This window comes from Pempheris klunzingeri, chromosome 21 (assembly GCF_042242105.1).
Source record: "Pempheris klunzingeri isolate RE-2024b chromosome 21, fPemKlu1.hap1, whole genome shotgun sequence".
NCBI classification, from domain to species: domain Eukaryota; kingdom Metazoa; phylum Chordata; class Actinopteri; order Acropomatiformes; family Pempheridae; genus Pempheris; species Pempheris klunzingeri.
In genome coordinates, this window is record NC_092032.1 from 12,663,181 (window position 1) to 12,676,971 (window position 13,791).

General features: G+C 40.5%; 1 protein-coding gene and 1 non-coding gene across 2 annotated transcripts; both read right to left on the reverse strand.

Annotated features, from left to right (window-relative positions):
• Positions 1-1,002: 1,002 nt before the first annotated feature.
• On the reverse strand, positions 1,003-7,641 carry LOC139221104 (glycine--tRNA ligase-like). The gene is made up of 17 exons (XM_070853017.1): positions 7,381-7,641; positions 6,855-6,956; positions 6,029-6,131; positions 5,779-5,920; positions 5,373-5,461; positions 4,710-4,786; positions 4,451-4,596; positions 4,211-4,360; positions 3,953-4,115; positions 3,407-3,571; positions 3,103-3,211; positions 2,851-2,995; positions 2,665-2,750; positions 2,440-2,549; positions 2,043-2,136; positions 1,733-1,923; positions 1,003-1,509 (listed from the first exon to the last, which is right to left on the reverse strand). Exons 1-17 carry the CDS (start codon positions 7,627-7,629, stop codon positions 1,384-1,386), a joined length of 2,247 nt encoding a protein of 748 aa, XP_070709118.1. The 5' UTR covers positions 7,630-7,641; the 3' UTR covers positions 1,003-1,383.
• Positions 5,534-5,668, reverse strand: LOC139221517 (small nucleolar RNA SNORA84). Its single transcript, XR_011585888.1, has one exon. It is a non-coding gene; the product is annotated as a small nucleolar RNA SNORA84 (small nucleolar RNA).
• Positions 7,642-13,791: the final 6,150 nt, after the last annotated feature.

The following is a 13,791-nucleotide window of genomic DNA, read 5'->3' on the forward strand; positions in this document are numbered from 1 at the left end:
TAACTACATTAAGCAGAATATAGATTATTTGGTTATTTGATCAAACACAAATGTATTTATGACAGCGCCACACAACAATCTGAAACAATAAAGACATTACAAATTAGATTTTTACATTTGTAGGAGCCATGAATTAATGAAGTCATATTATTTGGTATCTCACAATCCTGGTGGTAATTAGGTCACAGAGATATGAGCGGGAACAGCTCATTATCACATTCACCTCTTCACCTGCACGGCTTCTGGGGTAACAAAGAGAGGAGTGAGTTGTTGGGTGACTGTATTTTTTGTTGGCCGCCTGATCGCTGTGATTATTTTTCATATTTACAATAAGTTGTTTTTTTTCTTTAATAAATTTTGTTTTATCTCTCTCATTTCCTGTTTTTGCTCTACTATTGGCAATAAAGACTTTAAAGGCAAAGAAAATACTTAGCATTTACCCACTTGGCTGAGTTGCCAGTTCAGCCTTGGCACTGGACAGCAGACCTTGACTTAAGTCAGCAACATTACTGAGCTTTACCTGGCCTGCCTACTAATCTCCAATAGTACCAAGCATCATACCCTCTGGCCACAGTGAAGTAGGTCTGAGTGTTAATTTATGCTTGAAAGTTTGTTTGTGTTGTATTTGTCTGGATGTTTCATTCTCTACCTCATTCATAAGCACCAACAGACTCTTCTATTATTGTACTTAAACTACTTGTCAAGTGCCAGGGGCTTCCCCTCTAGCTGCCCAGTAATTGTGAACCATCTGGCGCAGACTAGTGGTCAAAATTAATAATCAGTATTAAAGGGATGCTGCTATGTTACATGTTAAAGCCAAAAGTCTTTCTATTCACCAGCAGATTTATTAACTTGAGCTCATAAAATCTGTTGGTTCCATCTTTCAACAGAGCCACTGAGTGACTTCAGCTATAGTAGTGATCACTGTGACTGGACATTAGTGGTTGCATGTTGCTCAGCCTGAGAAGCTCTGAAAACATGATAGAAAACATTACAGGTGTATGTCTGTGTCCAGTAAGTGCTGGCTGTTTTTATTGAAATTGTTAAATATCTCAATCCAATCTGCCTGAAAACTGGAATGGAGGAGGCCTCGTTCCACTGACGACGACAACCTGATTACATTTTCTCCCTTTTAAAACATATTGACATGGTCATACATGGATGAAACGCTGCTCATCGAAGAAACAACAGTCCTGTGCAAGCTTTCCACAACTGTTAAATATGATGAATACATGACATTTTAGTGATTGCAGTGGTGTGGAACACAAGGAGGGCTCGGTGTACCACTATAGCTCATCACAATACAGTTGCAATAGTCTTCCTGGTGATGCCGTTACAGCAAGTCTGTAGGTTTTCATGGAGTGAGTGGCAGGCGAGTGAGCTTTACTCTTCAACTGTGTCCTTCTTGCTGGTCTCCTGTCCTTCAAAGATGGGGTACTTGCTCTCCACTTCTGCCCAGCTCAACGTGCCGTTGGCCAAATCCCGAATAATCACAGGCAATTCACTGACCTGAGGAGAGAGGAAAATGTTTACTTGATTGTGTTAAACGGTGTGTGTAATTACAGCCGCCGGGTTTGATGGACACTTTTTTGAAGTGGGGTCAAGTTCTTTACGAAGTAATGATATATTTGTATGCATCTGTGGAGAAAACATCCAACAGCTAAGGAATGATCATTTTAGGAAAGGATGCATATGAGCCTAAAAAAATAAATAAAAAGGAAAATTGCTCTACCTCGGCCCTGATCTGCCTCATTGAGTCTCGGTCTCTCAGAGTGGCCGTGTGAGGCGTCTTGTTCACTGTGTCGAAGTCAATGGTGATGCCAAACGCCACTCCGATCTCGTCCGTCCTGGCGTAACGCCTCCCGATGGAGCCTGAGGAGTCGTCCACTTTGTGAGACACGCCGTTTTTGGTCAGCGCCTCAGCTAAGAGGGAGAAAGTGGGGGAAAAAAGAATTGTAAATCAAGACAGCAGCGTGCTGCTTTCCCTCCACACAGACAGAAACAGAACGTACGCTACACATACTCATTATGTGGGCACTTACATAATTCCCTAACGAAAGGCACGAATTCCTGGTTTTGACTCAGAGGCAGGACGGAACATTTGTATGGAGCTACAGTAGCAGGGAAGCTAAAGTACTGCAGAAAGGCAAAACAAACATCATTACAGATAACCAGCACACACATTGCTACAATACATGCAAAATAGTGCACAATAGGAGTGAGTGATAGACTATTCTCAGGTTTTGATGGCTGACAATTATAATGTCTCTAAGAACAGTGATACTGTCAGAGTAACATCAAGGTCACATAGCACACATTGTACTCAGGTTTTACAAATGTCTGATGTTCATTCAAGCCGAACTCACCAGCTGGGTTATGTTTCAATTTATTTGTTAAAATTATTATTATCATTGTTCCTGATCCAGATTGTGGACTTACGGTTCTTTGTTCGTCACCTTCTCTGACATGGAATGTGTGCTCAAAGATGGTGTACATGATCCTACCAATGCCAAAGGAGGGCTCGATTACATTGGGAATGACCTCCTCCACTGCGGGCGACAAAGACATACAGGTTGTGTGTTACAGAAGTCGTTGCTCCAAATATACATTTCCAACCAGGTCCCAACATGTCGAAAGATAAAACACAAGGCAGAAAAATCTCACCGTGCAGAGTCTTCTGGAATCGCTTCACGCTGACCATGTCCTTTGTGAGTTTGAACGACTTGCCTTCCGTCTCGATGGTGAACTCTCTGCAGAGTTAAAAGAAGACGCTGACTGTGGTGGAAATGACAAAACAGCAGCCTTTCACCAGGCACCCATAAGTGAATGGCTGCAGTTAACGTGTCTCACCCAGTCTCGTTGAGCAGCTGCTCCTGTTCTGTGATGTAGCACTCGTCACACACAGACAGATACTCCATGGCTATCTTGGCGTCCTTCTTATACGCCTTCCCAATGGCTCCTTTGTTGGGCTCAAACTGGACGACATTTACAACTTTGTGTGGCGAAGTTAAGGAAAATGACTGAGGCATCTGAGTACTTGGAGTTTTTATATGTTTGGTGTATCATCTTTTGGCATGTCAGTGTTACCACAGTTTAAGGATATGGGTTCTTTTAGTGGCTTTTCAGCAACCAGAGGGACCTTTGTAGCTCTTGCATGGCATTTCAGATCGAAACAGGACCGGTCAGCACACCCCACAATCTCGATCCAGCCCTGCAAGCAACAAACATTTACATCGAGTGATCAGCATCAGCTTTTGGCTGCTGAAACAGTAAATACGGTTGCCATTTTTAATCACCCTGCATTTAAGTAATTAAGATAATTAAGTTTACTTTCCCTGATTGGCAACAATTACTGTCAAGCTGTAGACACGATAAGCTATGACAGAAAAAATGGAAAACAACATACATAGGAGGTTTTGGTTTCAGCGTCCCAGCAGTCACAGGCGTAGTGAGCCATCTCGTTGTCCATGTGCTGTCGGAAACGCAGCTTGTCTTTGGCGATACCAACTTTAGTTAGGTAGAGGTAGATCCTCCCGATGAAATATCCCAGGACGGAGTTATTGATCACTCCCTGAATGAGGCAGAGTATATCAGAAGAGCAACATTTTGAGTGAACTGAGTCTTAACTTAAGGTCTACTTAACTGCTAACCGATAAGACTTTGAGTTTATATTCCATTTGGTCAAATCTTATTTGTTTGAAACACCTTTTGTAGATTACAAATAAAATAAAATGAACAGTGAACATCTTTACAAGCTTGGTTACATATTCATATTGCTCAAGTTGATATCAAATGTTTCTGTGTAAAAATCCTCTGAAAATCCCATAAGTCATCTCTATAATGTAATAGCTAAAGACATTGGTAAAAATGTTATTCAAATGGTTCCGAGTCATAAATTAACAAACCCTAACTAATAACAGATTCACTCAGCCCAAATATCAAAGTCGCTCACCTGCTCCACGGCGTCCCCCAGCCTCATGATTTGTGCAGACTGGCCGCTGGTCTGCGCCTTGGAGGAATATAATATTATCTCCAGGTCGGCTACACTGGAGAATTTAGGGTGGACCTTCTCGGTTGGATCCACAAAGTGCTCGATCTCAGCCATGGTGAACTCTCTGTGTGGAAACGTGGACCAATTAGATTCCTATTTAACTCGACAACAACAGACACAAAATATTTAGAATAATAAGTGCAACAGTGGATGCCTCACCTGACACGAATGAGTCCAGAGCGAGGAGAGATTTCGTTCCTGAATGAGTTTCCGATCTGAGCAGCAGCAAAGGGCAGCTTTCCCTGGTTAAACTCCAACAGACGCTTGAAGTTGAGGAAGATTCCCTGAGCTGTTTCAGGCCTCAGATAGCTGCAAAGTGTAAATTAAATCAATGACTCAACAAATGTGAGAACAAGGAGGAAAAAAAGTGTCCACACGCAGTGATAAGTTTCATTTTACCCTGGCATGTTCCCCCCTGGTCCGATGGACGTCTGAAACATCAGGTTGAAGGAGATGGGAGGTGTGAGGTCATTTCCTGTGGTGGGTGACTTGACGTTGTATTTCACAAATAGATCTGTCAGCTCCTGCTGGGTGTAGTTGTCCATCTGGACGTAATATTAGAGAAAAACAAATACAGCAATTCGTTTAAAACCCCGTCAGAAACAGCTTTTCCACATAGCTCTTCATTATGGGGCATTTTGTCTCAGGTAACACCGACCTGAGTGATGACATCCTCCATCTCAGCCTTCTTCTCCGCTGTACATTTCTTATCAGACATCAGCTTCTGGAGATGGGCTGTAGGACACAGAAACATGAAACAAGGCTTTTAGCAACTGATAACTGACAAGATTGATTTTATTTTACCTTTAATGCAAAAATGAGTTTAAAACTTATCAACAGGATTGTTTTAAACTAGGGTGGAGATGCCACTTAACATATCTCAGACATTACATAACATTTCCAGTTTCATACTGACATTTTTTGGCATCTGAGCCAATTATTCTCGAAGCCTTTCAGGAACCAACATGCCCTCCATATATATCAAACCCCCCCCCAGGTTTTAGAGTGAGGCTGTTGTCTCTGTGATCCCTGCAGCTTGTCTTGCTATGAAAGCTGTGTGTGATTTCTGCTGGTCCAGCCACTTCCTTTCTGCCTCAGGCACCACAGTGATACTCAAAGCTTAGCCAACCAGCAACAGCCACTGAAAACACAACTTTGGACTGTGCCCATCCTTCCCTCCGCAGAATCCCATGAATAATACATTTGAAAAACTTGCGTAGACCTCCACAGAAGGTGCTTTTGTGGTGACTAATCTTCAATTTACACAGTAGAGGAAGCAAAGTCTCCTGAGCTCAAACAGGCAGATGTAGAAAAGGCTTACCTTTGAGCAGGTGGTCAGCCCTGAAGCATTCACCATTCTTGACATCTTTCACCATGTAGTCAGCAAATTTGTCCACATGTCCTGATGTCCTACAAAATTTTTTTTACAAATTAAACAGCTGATTGATCAAGACTTGTTATAAATGTTGAGCTTCATCCAAACAATGTATCTGCAACCGGGCTATGGAAGGCTGCTATAGTGACAGCTTCCATGCATAAAATTGCAGAATCAATATGCGCCTGTTAACAAAAACCCACAGTTCAGCACTTTGGAGCTGACTCTAGGAACCACCAGGCACTCTCTCCAACAACGTCTAACATTAAATATACAGAAACGATGACCAAAAACTTTTATGGTGACAAGAGGACATTTGTATAAGCGGACAAAGGCATTACGGGGCACCTACTTGAGGACTGGCTCGGGGGTCAGCATGGTGCAGTCGATCTCCAGGATTTGCTCCTCCTGGATGAAGTGCTGCCTCCAGGCCTGCAGGATGTTGTTCTTCAGGGCACAGCCCACAGGGCCGAAGTCGTACAGGCCGCTCACACCTGAGGAGCATTACTGCATGGTAACAGAATGCTTAAAGACTACATGTACAGCCATTCACGCATAAACCGAGAGCTTCGCCTTCCTAACGTTAGCTGTTCAAGTCTTACCTCCATAGATGGCAAAGGCCTGGTCGTAAAAGAATCTCCTCTTGAGGGTATCCTCCATCTTGGTTCTGTCAACGATGTCATCTTTGGGTTGTAGTGACAGCTCCTGCAAGGATAATCATATTCACAACATTTTATGTCACAATGCTGTCAAATGACATAGTTAGTTTAAGATCTGAGCATGGATATGTATACTAGATCTTAGGGAAAAGTCTGATAACAAAATATAACAAAAGTGAGGCTCAAAAAGGTCAACATACTAGCTTTTGGTGCTTTCAACTGCTTCTCTTGATTTTCATTTTGCAACTAGAGATGGCTCAGGTATCTTTATGTGAACATTTGAAGGTTCATGGTAGAGCAAGGTGAGAAAGCAGTGCCTGTCTCTGAAGCCTGTGAGATGTGGTTGAAAGCTCTGAATACTAATAAGTGGACCTTTGGGCTTTGGATTTTCTTTTGTTATGTAGGATTTTGGAGAAGGTTTGATGTTTGCAAAATGTTCAGATCCTCTGACCAAATCCACCATGACGTCAAATACCTCGATCCAGCACCCTTTGCCCAGTCTGCTTGTCGACATGATGGATGGATTAAAGTGAACAAATGCGTGGGCACACTCCTCCAATCTTTATTAACGTTTGTCAATATTTACAACACAGCCTGGTGATTTAGCAGGAGTTATAATGAATAAGCGCTTTGAATTGCAAATCCTATTAGTCATGTCTTTTTGTCCCCCCCTTCTGATTATGTAAGACTTGGGCAGAGAATTTTAAAGGTTTGTGATTCAGTCAGATTTGGCAGACTGCACTGGAATCCACAGGTAAACTGCACTCACCTTGGCCTCCAGAGTCCTCTTCCTCGCTTTGAGTTCAGCCACAGCTTTAGTGACATCCACATCAGGAACCCCATCCTGCTTCATCTGACGCACAAGGTCCCCCTAAAACAGAGAGACCGGCACACAGAAAACCTCAGAGCCAGACACAACTAAAGCAGGTCTGGGCGTGTTTACAAAGCAATAAAGAGATTGTTGGATTTTTTTTTTTTTTTAGTTCTTCATTTTGGTAGCAGCCTTAACTTGGCCTCTTCTCTTCACCCCACCCTGCTCACAAATGTCTGCAGCTGCACACTGAAACGTGGCAAAGGGCGCAGACATGACTGCCAGCTAGCATTAGCAGCTAGCAAACCAGCAATGGCTGTCTTCATTCATTGACAGCTTCAGAAGCAGCCGGTCAAGTTAGCCGGTTAGCCTGGGAAGCTAACACGCTTCCTGTAACTGAGTCTGAGACAATAAAAACATCTTATAGCACAACAAAAACCCGCCCAGTCCGTGTCAGGTGAGACTGTGAGATAACAAGTGGTACCTGCTCTTTGACTGCAACCCTCAGAGGGGCGAGAATCTCTTCAATGTTTCCGTCCATGGTTTGTCCTTCCGCCAGCTGCAGCCACAGGCTTCTCTTCTTCTTCTTACACAAGCAGACCGACGTTGAAAACGGTCTGTTTCTGGGCGGGAAGCGGAGCGACTGCCGAGCGAACCGGACCGTGGACACCGGACAGGAGGAGGAAATCTCAGTGCTGGTCCTCAGCAGTGCTGATGCTGCGCTACGAAGCATGGACCGCTGTAATGCGAGCAGTGAATGATGAAATCTCTGGAAATAAGTAAACGCTGCTTCCGCTCACAGTCAAGCACTTTCGTTACGACCGGAGCGGGTCGGCAGATTCGTCAAACAAGATTAAATGAAATGAAATGAAATTCATTTAAATTAAATTAAATTAAATTAAATTAAATTAAATTAAATTAAATTAAATTAAATTGAATTAAATTAAACTTTTTACGTAGTCACTTTTACATTGAACTCTAGTGTAAAAAAATAGATTAAATATTTGGAATGACAAAAATATGGTATTATGTGTGACTTTGTATCTTATAAACATATCTTATTTCATGATTTTGACTTTTAACTTTTTTTGGTGGGCCTCTATACAGTTATGAACATATAGATTATATGAAACACAGCATCGAAATATTGCATTAAAATTATTGGATATTGTTATTGTGCTTATTTCTCTATTATGGACAAATCCATCAATCCATGATGCAAGACTGTATAAAAAGGTTGCATAATACTTCAATACTTACTTAAATGTGAAGTTTATCTGTTTGATTAATCTGTTAAAGAGCATGTAATGTTTTTATTTAATTTAGTGCAATGTGCAATCCTGTGTTTTCTTTTATTATATGTAATTTTACTATAACACATATTCTAAATGTAGCCTAAATATTATAACACGCTGATAACACAAGTTATATTAACATTTATTAACATATTATATCAAATGGTTACATAAGATACAACAATTTGTGTCTATAAGGTAGTTATTAGACTTAAAGTTTCATATTTCTGTGTCAGTGCCTAACTGCTGCTTAACTATATTTGCAACAAACACATTTTATAGTCATTTATAGGGATTTAATTGAATTAAAACATGTTTAATGGAAATTTTATTTTGAAGCTATTTTGAAGGTCAATTTATTACCATTATATTCTGAGAGGAATATAGTTATATATATATACTCAGTGCTGGTTCAGGTAGTATTGAGAACAACTTAATGGCAGGCAATTGTATTTCAGCTTGTGGTATTTATACAGCTTTGTGGGAGTTTTGACACATTACACTGTTTCTTTTCTCCATGCACTTTGTACTTCAGTATTTAAGATAGAATGATTGATGACCTCCTAATCATTGATCTAACAAGTTAAATTTTAAAAGGAGCCCCAGCTCACAAAACTATGCAGTGGCCTTCCTGGATTTTGTTCATGTCCTCTTTGTTCAGTCTTGTGATGGTGGAGTTGAAGAGAAAACAGGAGAGCAGGATGGAAGATGTCATACGAACCTCAGATCGTTACATCTTCAATAATAATCTATGTCTTGTGATATCTGCTCTGCCTGACTTCTTCGCCAGAATTACCTTTTAGTAAAGATAAGGAGTCGATCATTCTTCACACAGGATAAATCCCACACACTTCACATGTCCCCGGGGCTCAAATCTCATCATCGCAGCCTCATTAACATCTGTCCCAATTTGGCAGAGGAACGATTCAGTCATTTTAATAACTCTCATTGATAGATAGATTTACTGACATTTGATGGCTGCTTTCTCAAGGTCTTCTCAGTCAGTTCTTGCTCTCTCATAACAAGTGTGCTGGAGTCTGTTTGCGTGTTGCTCGACAGTAAACAGCCTCAGGTGGTCACGTCGGATTGTTGATTTGATCAGTGTGATTGCATGATCCAATTTGAGTTGTTATAATAGGAAAAGCACTGGTGTTACTAATAACATTAATGATGTTTCTGTTTTATTCAAGGGGTAAGTCATGATAGTGAGACAGCACAATACCTATGTAAGGCTCTTCACTGTGTAAAGCTATAAAAACAGACCTGTTAGCCACTGTATGAGGAAGTATTACACACATTATGGTTTTGTAGATAATTTATATCTACAGAATTAAAACATTAGAAAAGAATGAAGAAGGAAACTCAGTCACACAAGCAGCAGAAGAGGCACCAATTAGCTAGTCCCATTCTCCTCTTCAATGCCAAATATAAAATGCCTGTAAGAGGTGCTGTCATACAGCATCATGGTAATGACATTACATGCTGAGTTTTAATATATTTGTAGCCTTTATATGTTACATAATCTTTCTAAATGTGTCCACATTGCAAATAAGATTGTTTCTCTTCCACAAGGTGGCACCACAGGCAAACTAATGTTTTTTACCTCCACAGAGACAAATCTGACAGCCAAACATATCAAATCACAGTGTAGAATTTGTACAAAGAATGATCTGATGGTATATTTTGTTTGTTTTAAGCTGTAAATGATTGCATTTGGTGTCTAGATATCAACCCACTCAGTAGGAAAAATGAGCACTCATTTTCTTTACCTTTATGCCTATTTTTATGCTTTTTTCCTTTATAATCTTTAATTGTTTCTGTGCTTTCATGTGTGTCCAGACCTTTTCAAAGTGAGCTCCATGTCACATTTCCTAGTTTGGAACAGTGTACAATACCAGGGGTGAAGTACTGTACTGTGTCCCTGTGCAAGCCACAACACGTCATTCTTTATGTTGTTTCTTGAGGAAACAACTTGAAGGAGGCCCACGCAAAGAGAGAGAGAGAGAGAGACAGAGAGAGACAGAGAGAGAGAGAGAGAGAGAGAGAGAGAGGATTATGTGATTTCTATTCCTTACTGAACTACACCCACATTCATAAAACATTCAAGGCCCCCGCGGTCTGACAGCGCACCAGATGTATTTGAAGGCAGTGAAAAAGATCATCTGTGTCTTATCAAAGTTAATATCAAGACCATATTCATTTTAATTATTCATCAACAGAAATTATTTGCTTGAGGACCGTGCCACTCAGCTCCCCCAGAGTGAGAAATGTCAGAGGCCGACAGTGTTTGATGTCAGAGATCAAGAGGTAAATCCTGCAGTGTTTAGCCTCATGTCTTGATGTAGTGTTGGTCCATTATGTGCAGATCTGTCTTTATCCCAGTGACACTCGGCTCTCCCTTACCCAGCAAGAGGGTGAGGAAGTGCTGGTGCCCTGCAGCTGTGATTTTTCAAAGAGCGATTATCTGTGTCCCCAATAAGCTCTTAAGTGCTGTGCTCAGCCTAACATCCAGATGACAAACATGCAACCATTCGACTGACAGTTGCCTGCCACCTCAGGGTTTCATTAAGGTGAATGTTTTTGATATATGAGCAAACCTTGATGTGACATTTTGCATCCAAGAGATCGGAGAGAGCAAATAACTTCATCTGATATCTTTACGACGAACCAGAAAACTTCTCGTCATTGTGGTACAACTTTCTAACAAACACTAAGAATCAAACAAAAGATTCCCACTCAGCTCTAATAGCTCCCAGCACTTTTGATTCCACATGATTGAGAGTCAGTCTGCTCTTAAAATGGACCTACCAGAGCAGAGCTGAACAATGCTGTCTGATACTCCCACATGCTGGACAGAGCAGAGAAGGATAGGAACAACTAGAAACATCAAGATCGATATTATACAGGCCCATATCAAATCTAACACATCACACATTGAGTTACATACATCACAAATCAAACACATCTCTCTGGAATAAAACCCAGAAAAGCTACTTTATAGAGAAATACAAAGAAAACATACAGGAAATCTGCTACTGCTACAATGCCTTGGTCATGTTGGTATAAAAAGTGACTCCACATCACCAGTAATTTTCACACATGACGGCAAAGGAGTGACATGTAGTTTTAGAAAACAATATATAGATACAATATAGATATTTTCTCTGTTAATGAGCCAATAGCAACTATTAAAGATTTACCTGGTGTTTTTCTAAATTCTCATATATTGATATTTCCAAAGTGGACACCCAGCACACATAGGGGCAAAAACAACTATAAACATTAAGATCAATATTATACAGGCAAATCCAACACATCAGAAATTGAGCCAAATACACATCAGAACTTAAGTTAAGCTTTATAAAAGGTTTGTAACATGTAACTAATGTTCTTAAATGTTGAAATAATTTTGGGTTGCCAAGTTGTAAAAATAGGTGTTGGACCCCCTTGCAGGGTGTTTTTGTAGCTCTTAAACCTGCAGTAATTGATATTTAGCCACTAGTCTGTTCTGAGCATTTAACTAAAACAGACACCTTTTCGATTGACATGGTAAACTTGTTCACAAACTCTTGCCTAAATAGACATCTAGCAGACATGAAGCAACATCAGCATGTATCCAGAGTCACAAAGAGGACATCTTTAATGGTTCTGTCCATGCAGTCTGGTCGACCTGTTGGATCGTTCCCTTGTGGAAGTGATCAACAGGTTCTGACACAGAAACCCTGACACATCTTATCTATGTAAAATAACCAAGCTGTGGTTAGATACAGGCTCTGTCTCATCAGATTTCAAGAGGCCATGCAGTCTTCACAGACACAGAAACCTGAGACCAACAGTCAAGTGCTGAGTAGTGATAGTGATTGAGCAAAGTGGCTCAGGAGACCTGTGTTGTGGTGTCAACTGTACACATACATTATTGTAGGCCTCAGGACGGAGGCACTGACCCACACGGAGAGCATCGTGTCGGCTGGGAGATTACATACTAATTATGAGCAGAACTGACAGACGACAGCTCACACTTACTGTTGTTTTCCTCCTGTCCATATGCCATCATACACTTGTCCCTCAGGTGGGGTCATTTAGGGCTGTGTGAGCCTCAGCTCCATTAAAGTGACAGCGAAGGTGAAGAGGGACGAACACTGAGACACGTCACTGCTGGCAGAGGACCAGAAAACCACTTTATCTCCCTTGTTGTTGCTCTACGGCCCACTGAGGCTGAAACAGTATGAATAATGTTTGTTTATCAGAGCATGTGAAGGGCGTAGCTCTCTGGTGCACAGGTGGGTATCACTCCAAGAGATGTGGACTAATAGACTACATAGTGCAAACAATAAATTCAAGGATTGATGATTTTTATGCACGCTGTAGATTCATCATGATGAGAGCTTCTCAGCCTGTGAAAACAGCTGTATGATATCCTCAGTGACTCTGGAGGAGATTCGTCAAGTCTGTGAAAATAACCCCGATGATGTCATAATGTCATCAGGGTTGTCTCAGCTTGGGCTTGGATAGTATTTCTTTATCTTAAACAAAAACCTTACCTTAAGGTGTTTGAAAAACATGTTCATTTACTGGGAATGCTCTGACAAAAAAATGAATTGCATTATGGGAAATGTAGGATAAACCATTTCTGGAGTTAGATTTTTTAAAATATGTTGGCACGACTTGCTATGGGTATTTTGGGTTGCCAAGTTGTTGAACATTCACTATAAAGCTCCTGTGGGTGTCTCATTAGCCATCAAGTCCTCAGTTATGAACGTTAATAAGTAATTTTAAAGGATCTTTACAATCATCTATCTTACTTTTAATGGAGATAAAATGATTTTACAACATGGTAACCCCATAGTTATGTTTATTAATGGCTTATAAGTGATCTATAAACATTAGTTAATAATTTACTGACCATCTGATGAAGTTATTAGTTCAAACTTAAGTGATACCAATAAGTCTCTTGTGAGTCGCGCAACTTCATGAAACCACTAATTCACTGAATTGCCCCTTTAAAAATGTCACTGTTTATAAGTTTAATTTCTAATATTTTTTGGAAAGCGAATGTCTCATAAATCAAAATGAGATATTTTGTATATTTACAGTATTATCAAAAATGTGCATCATACACAGAAATCGTCCAGTCATGCGTTCATAGACACAACAAATATATGAAAAATATAATATACACATATTTGTTATTTAAATCCTTTAATTGGATTGTTTCAGGGCAGACAGTAATCTTTAAAATGTTTCTATTTTTCTAGGTCTTATATTTAAGGTGTATTATGACCCTGATGATGCTATGGTGCTGAACAAATAAACTTGGTTTAATGTATTCCTCATGCATGGCCCACAGAAAATGTAAAGAAAAGAAAGAATCAGGCTGCACATTTTTCTCTTGTAGGGTGGGTGGACTCTTTGACCTCACTATTTCAAACATATCCTCGCGTTAATGTGACATTATTCACTATAGATCAGCCAGGCTGAGCCTGCTGTATGTATTGAGGGTGAGATGTTTCCCTCCAGCTTGAAGGATGAACACCAACAAACAGTGAGCGGTGGGCGGACTGAGAGCTGTGTTTTTTCCATCCTGGGCTGAGAGGGATAAT

What these genes read in the sequence shown, in the direction of transcription:
- LOC139221104 (XM_070853017.1), bottom strand. Translation starts at nt 7,629, where the DNA reads ATGCTTCGTAGCGCAGCATCAGCACTGCTGAGGACCAGCACTGAGATT. An exon ending in GGCCTTTGCCATCTATGGAG is followed by an intron (nt 5,921 to 6,028) that starts GTAAGACTTGAA and finishes AATGCTCCTCAG; the next exon opens with GTGTGAGCGGCCTGTACGAC. An exon ending in AAGGTGACGAACAAAGAACC is followed by an intron (nt 2,137 to 2,439) that starts GTAAGTCCACAA and finishes GCCTTTCTGCAG; the next exon opens with TACTTTAGCTTCCCTGCTAC.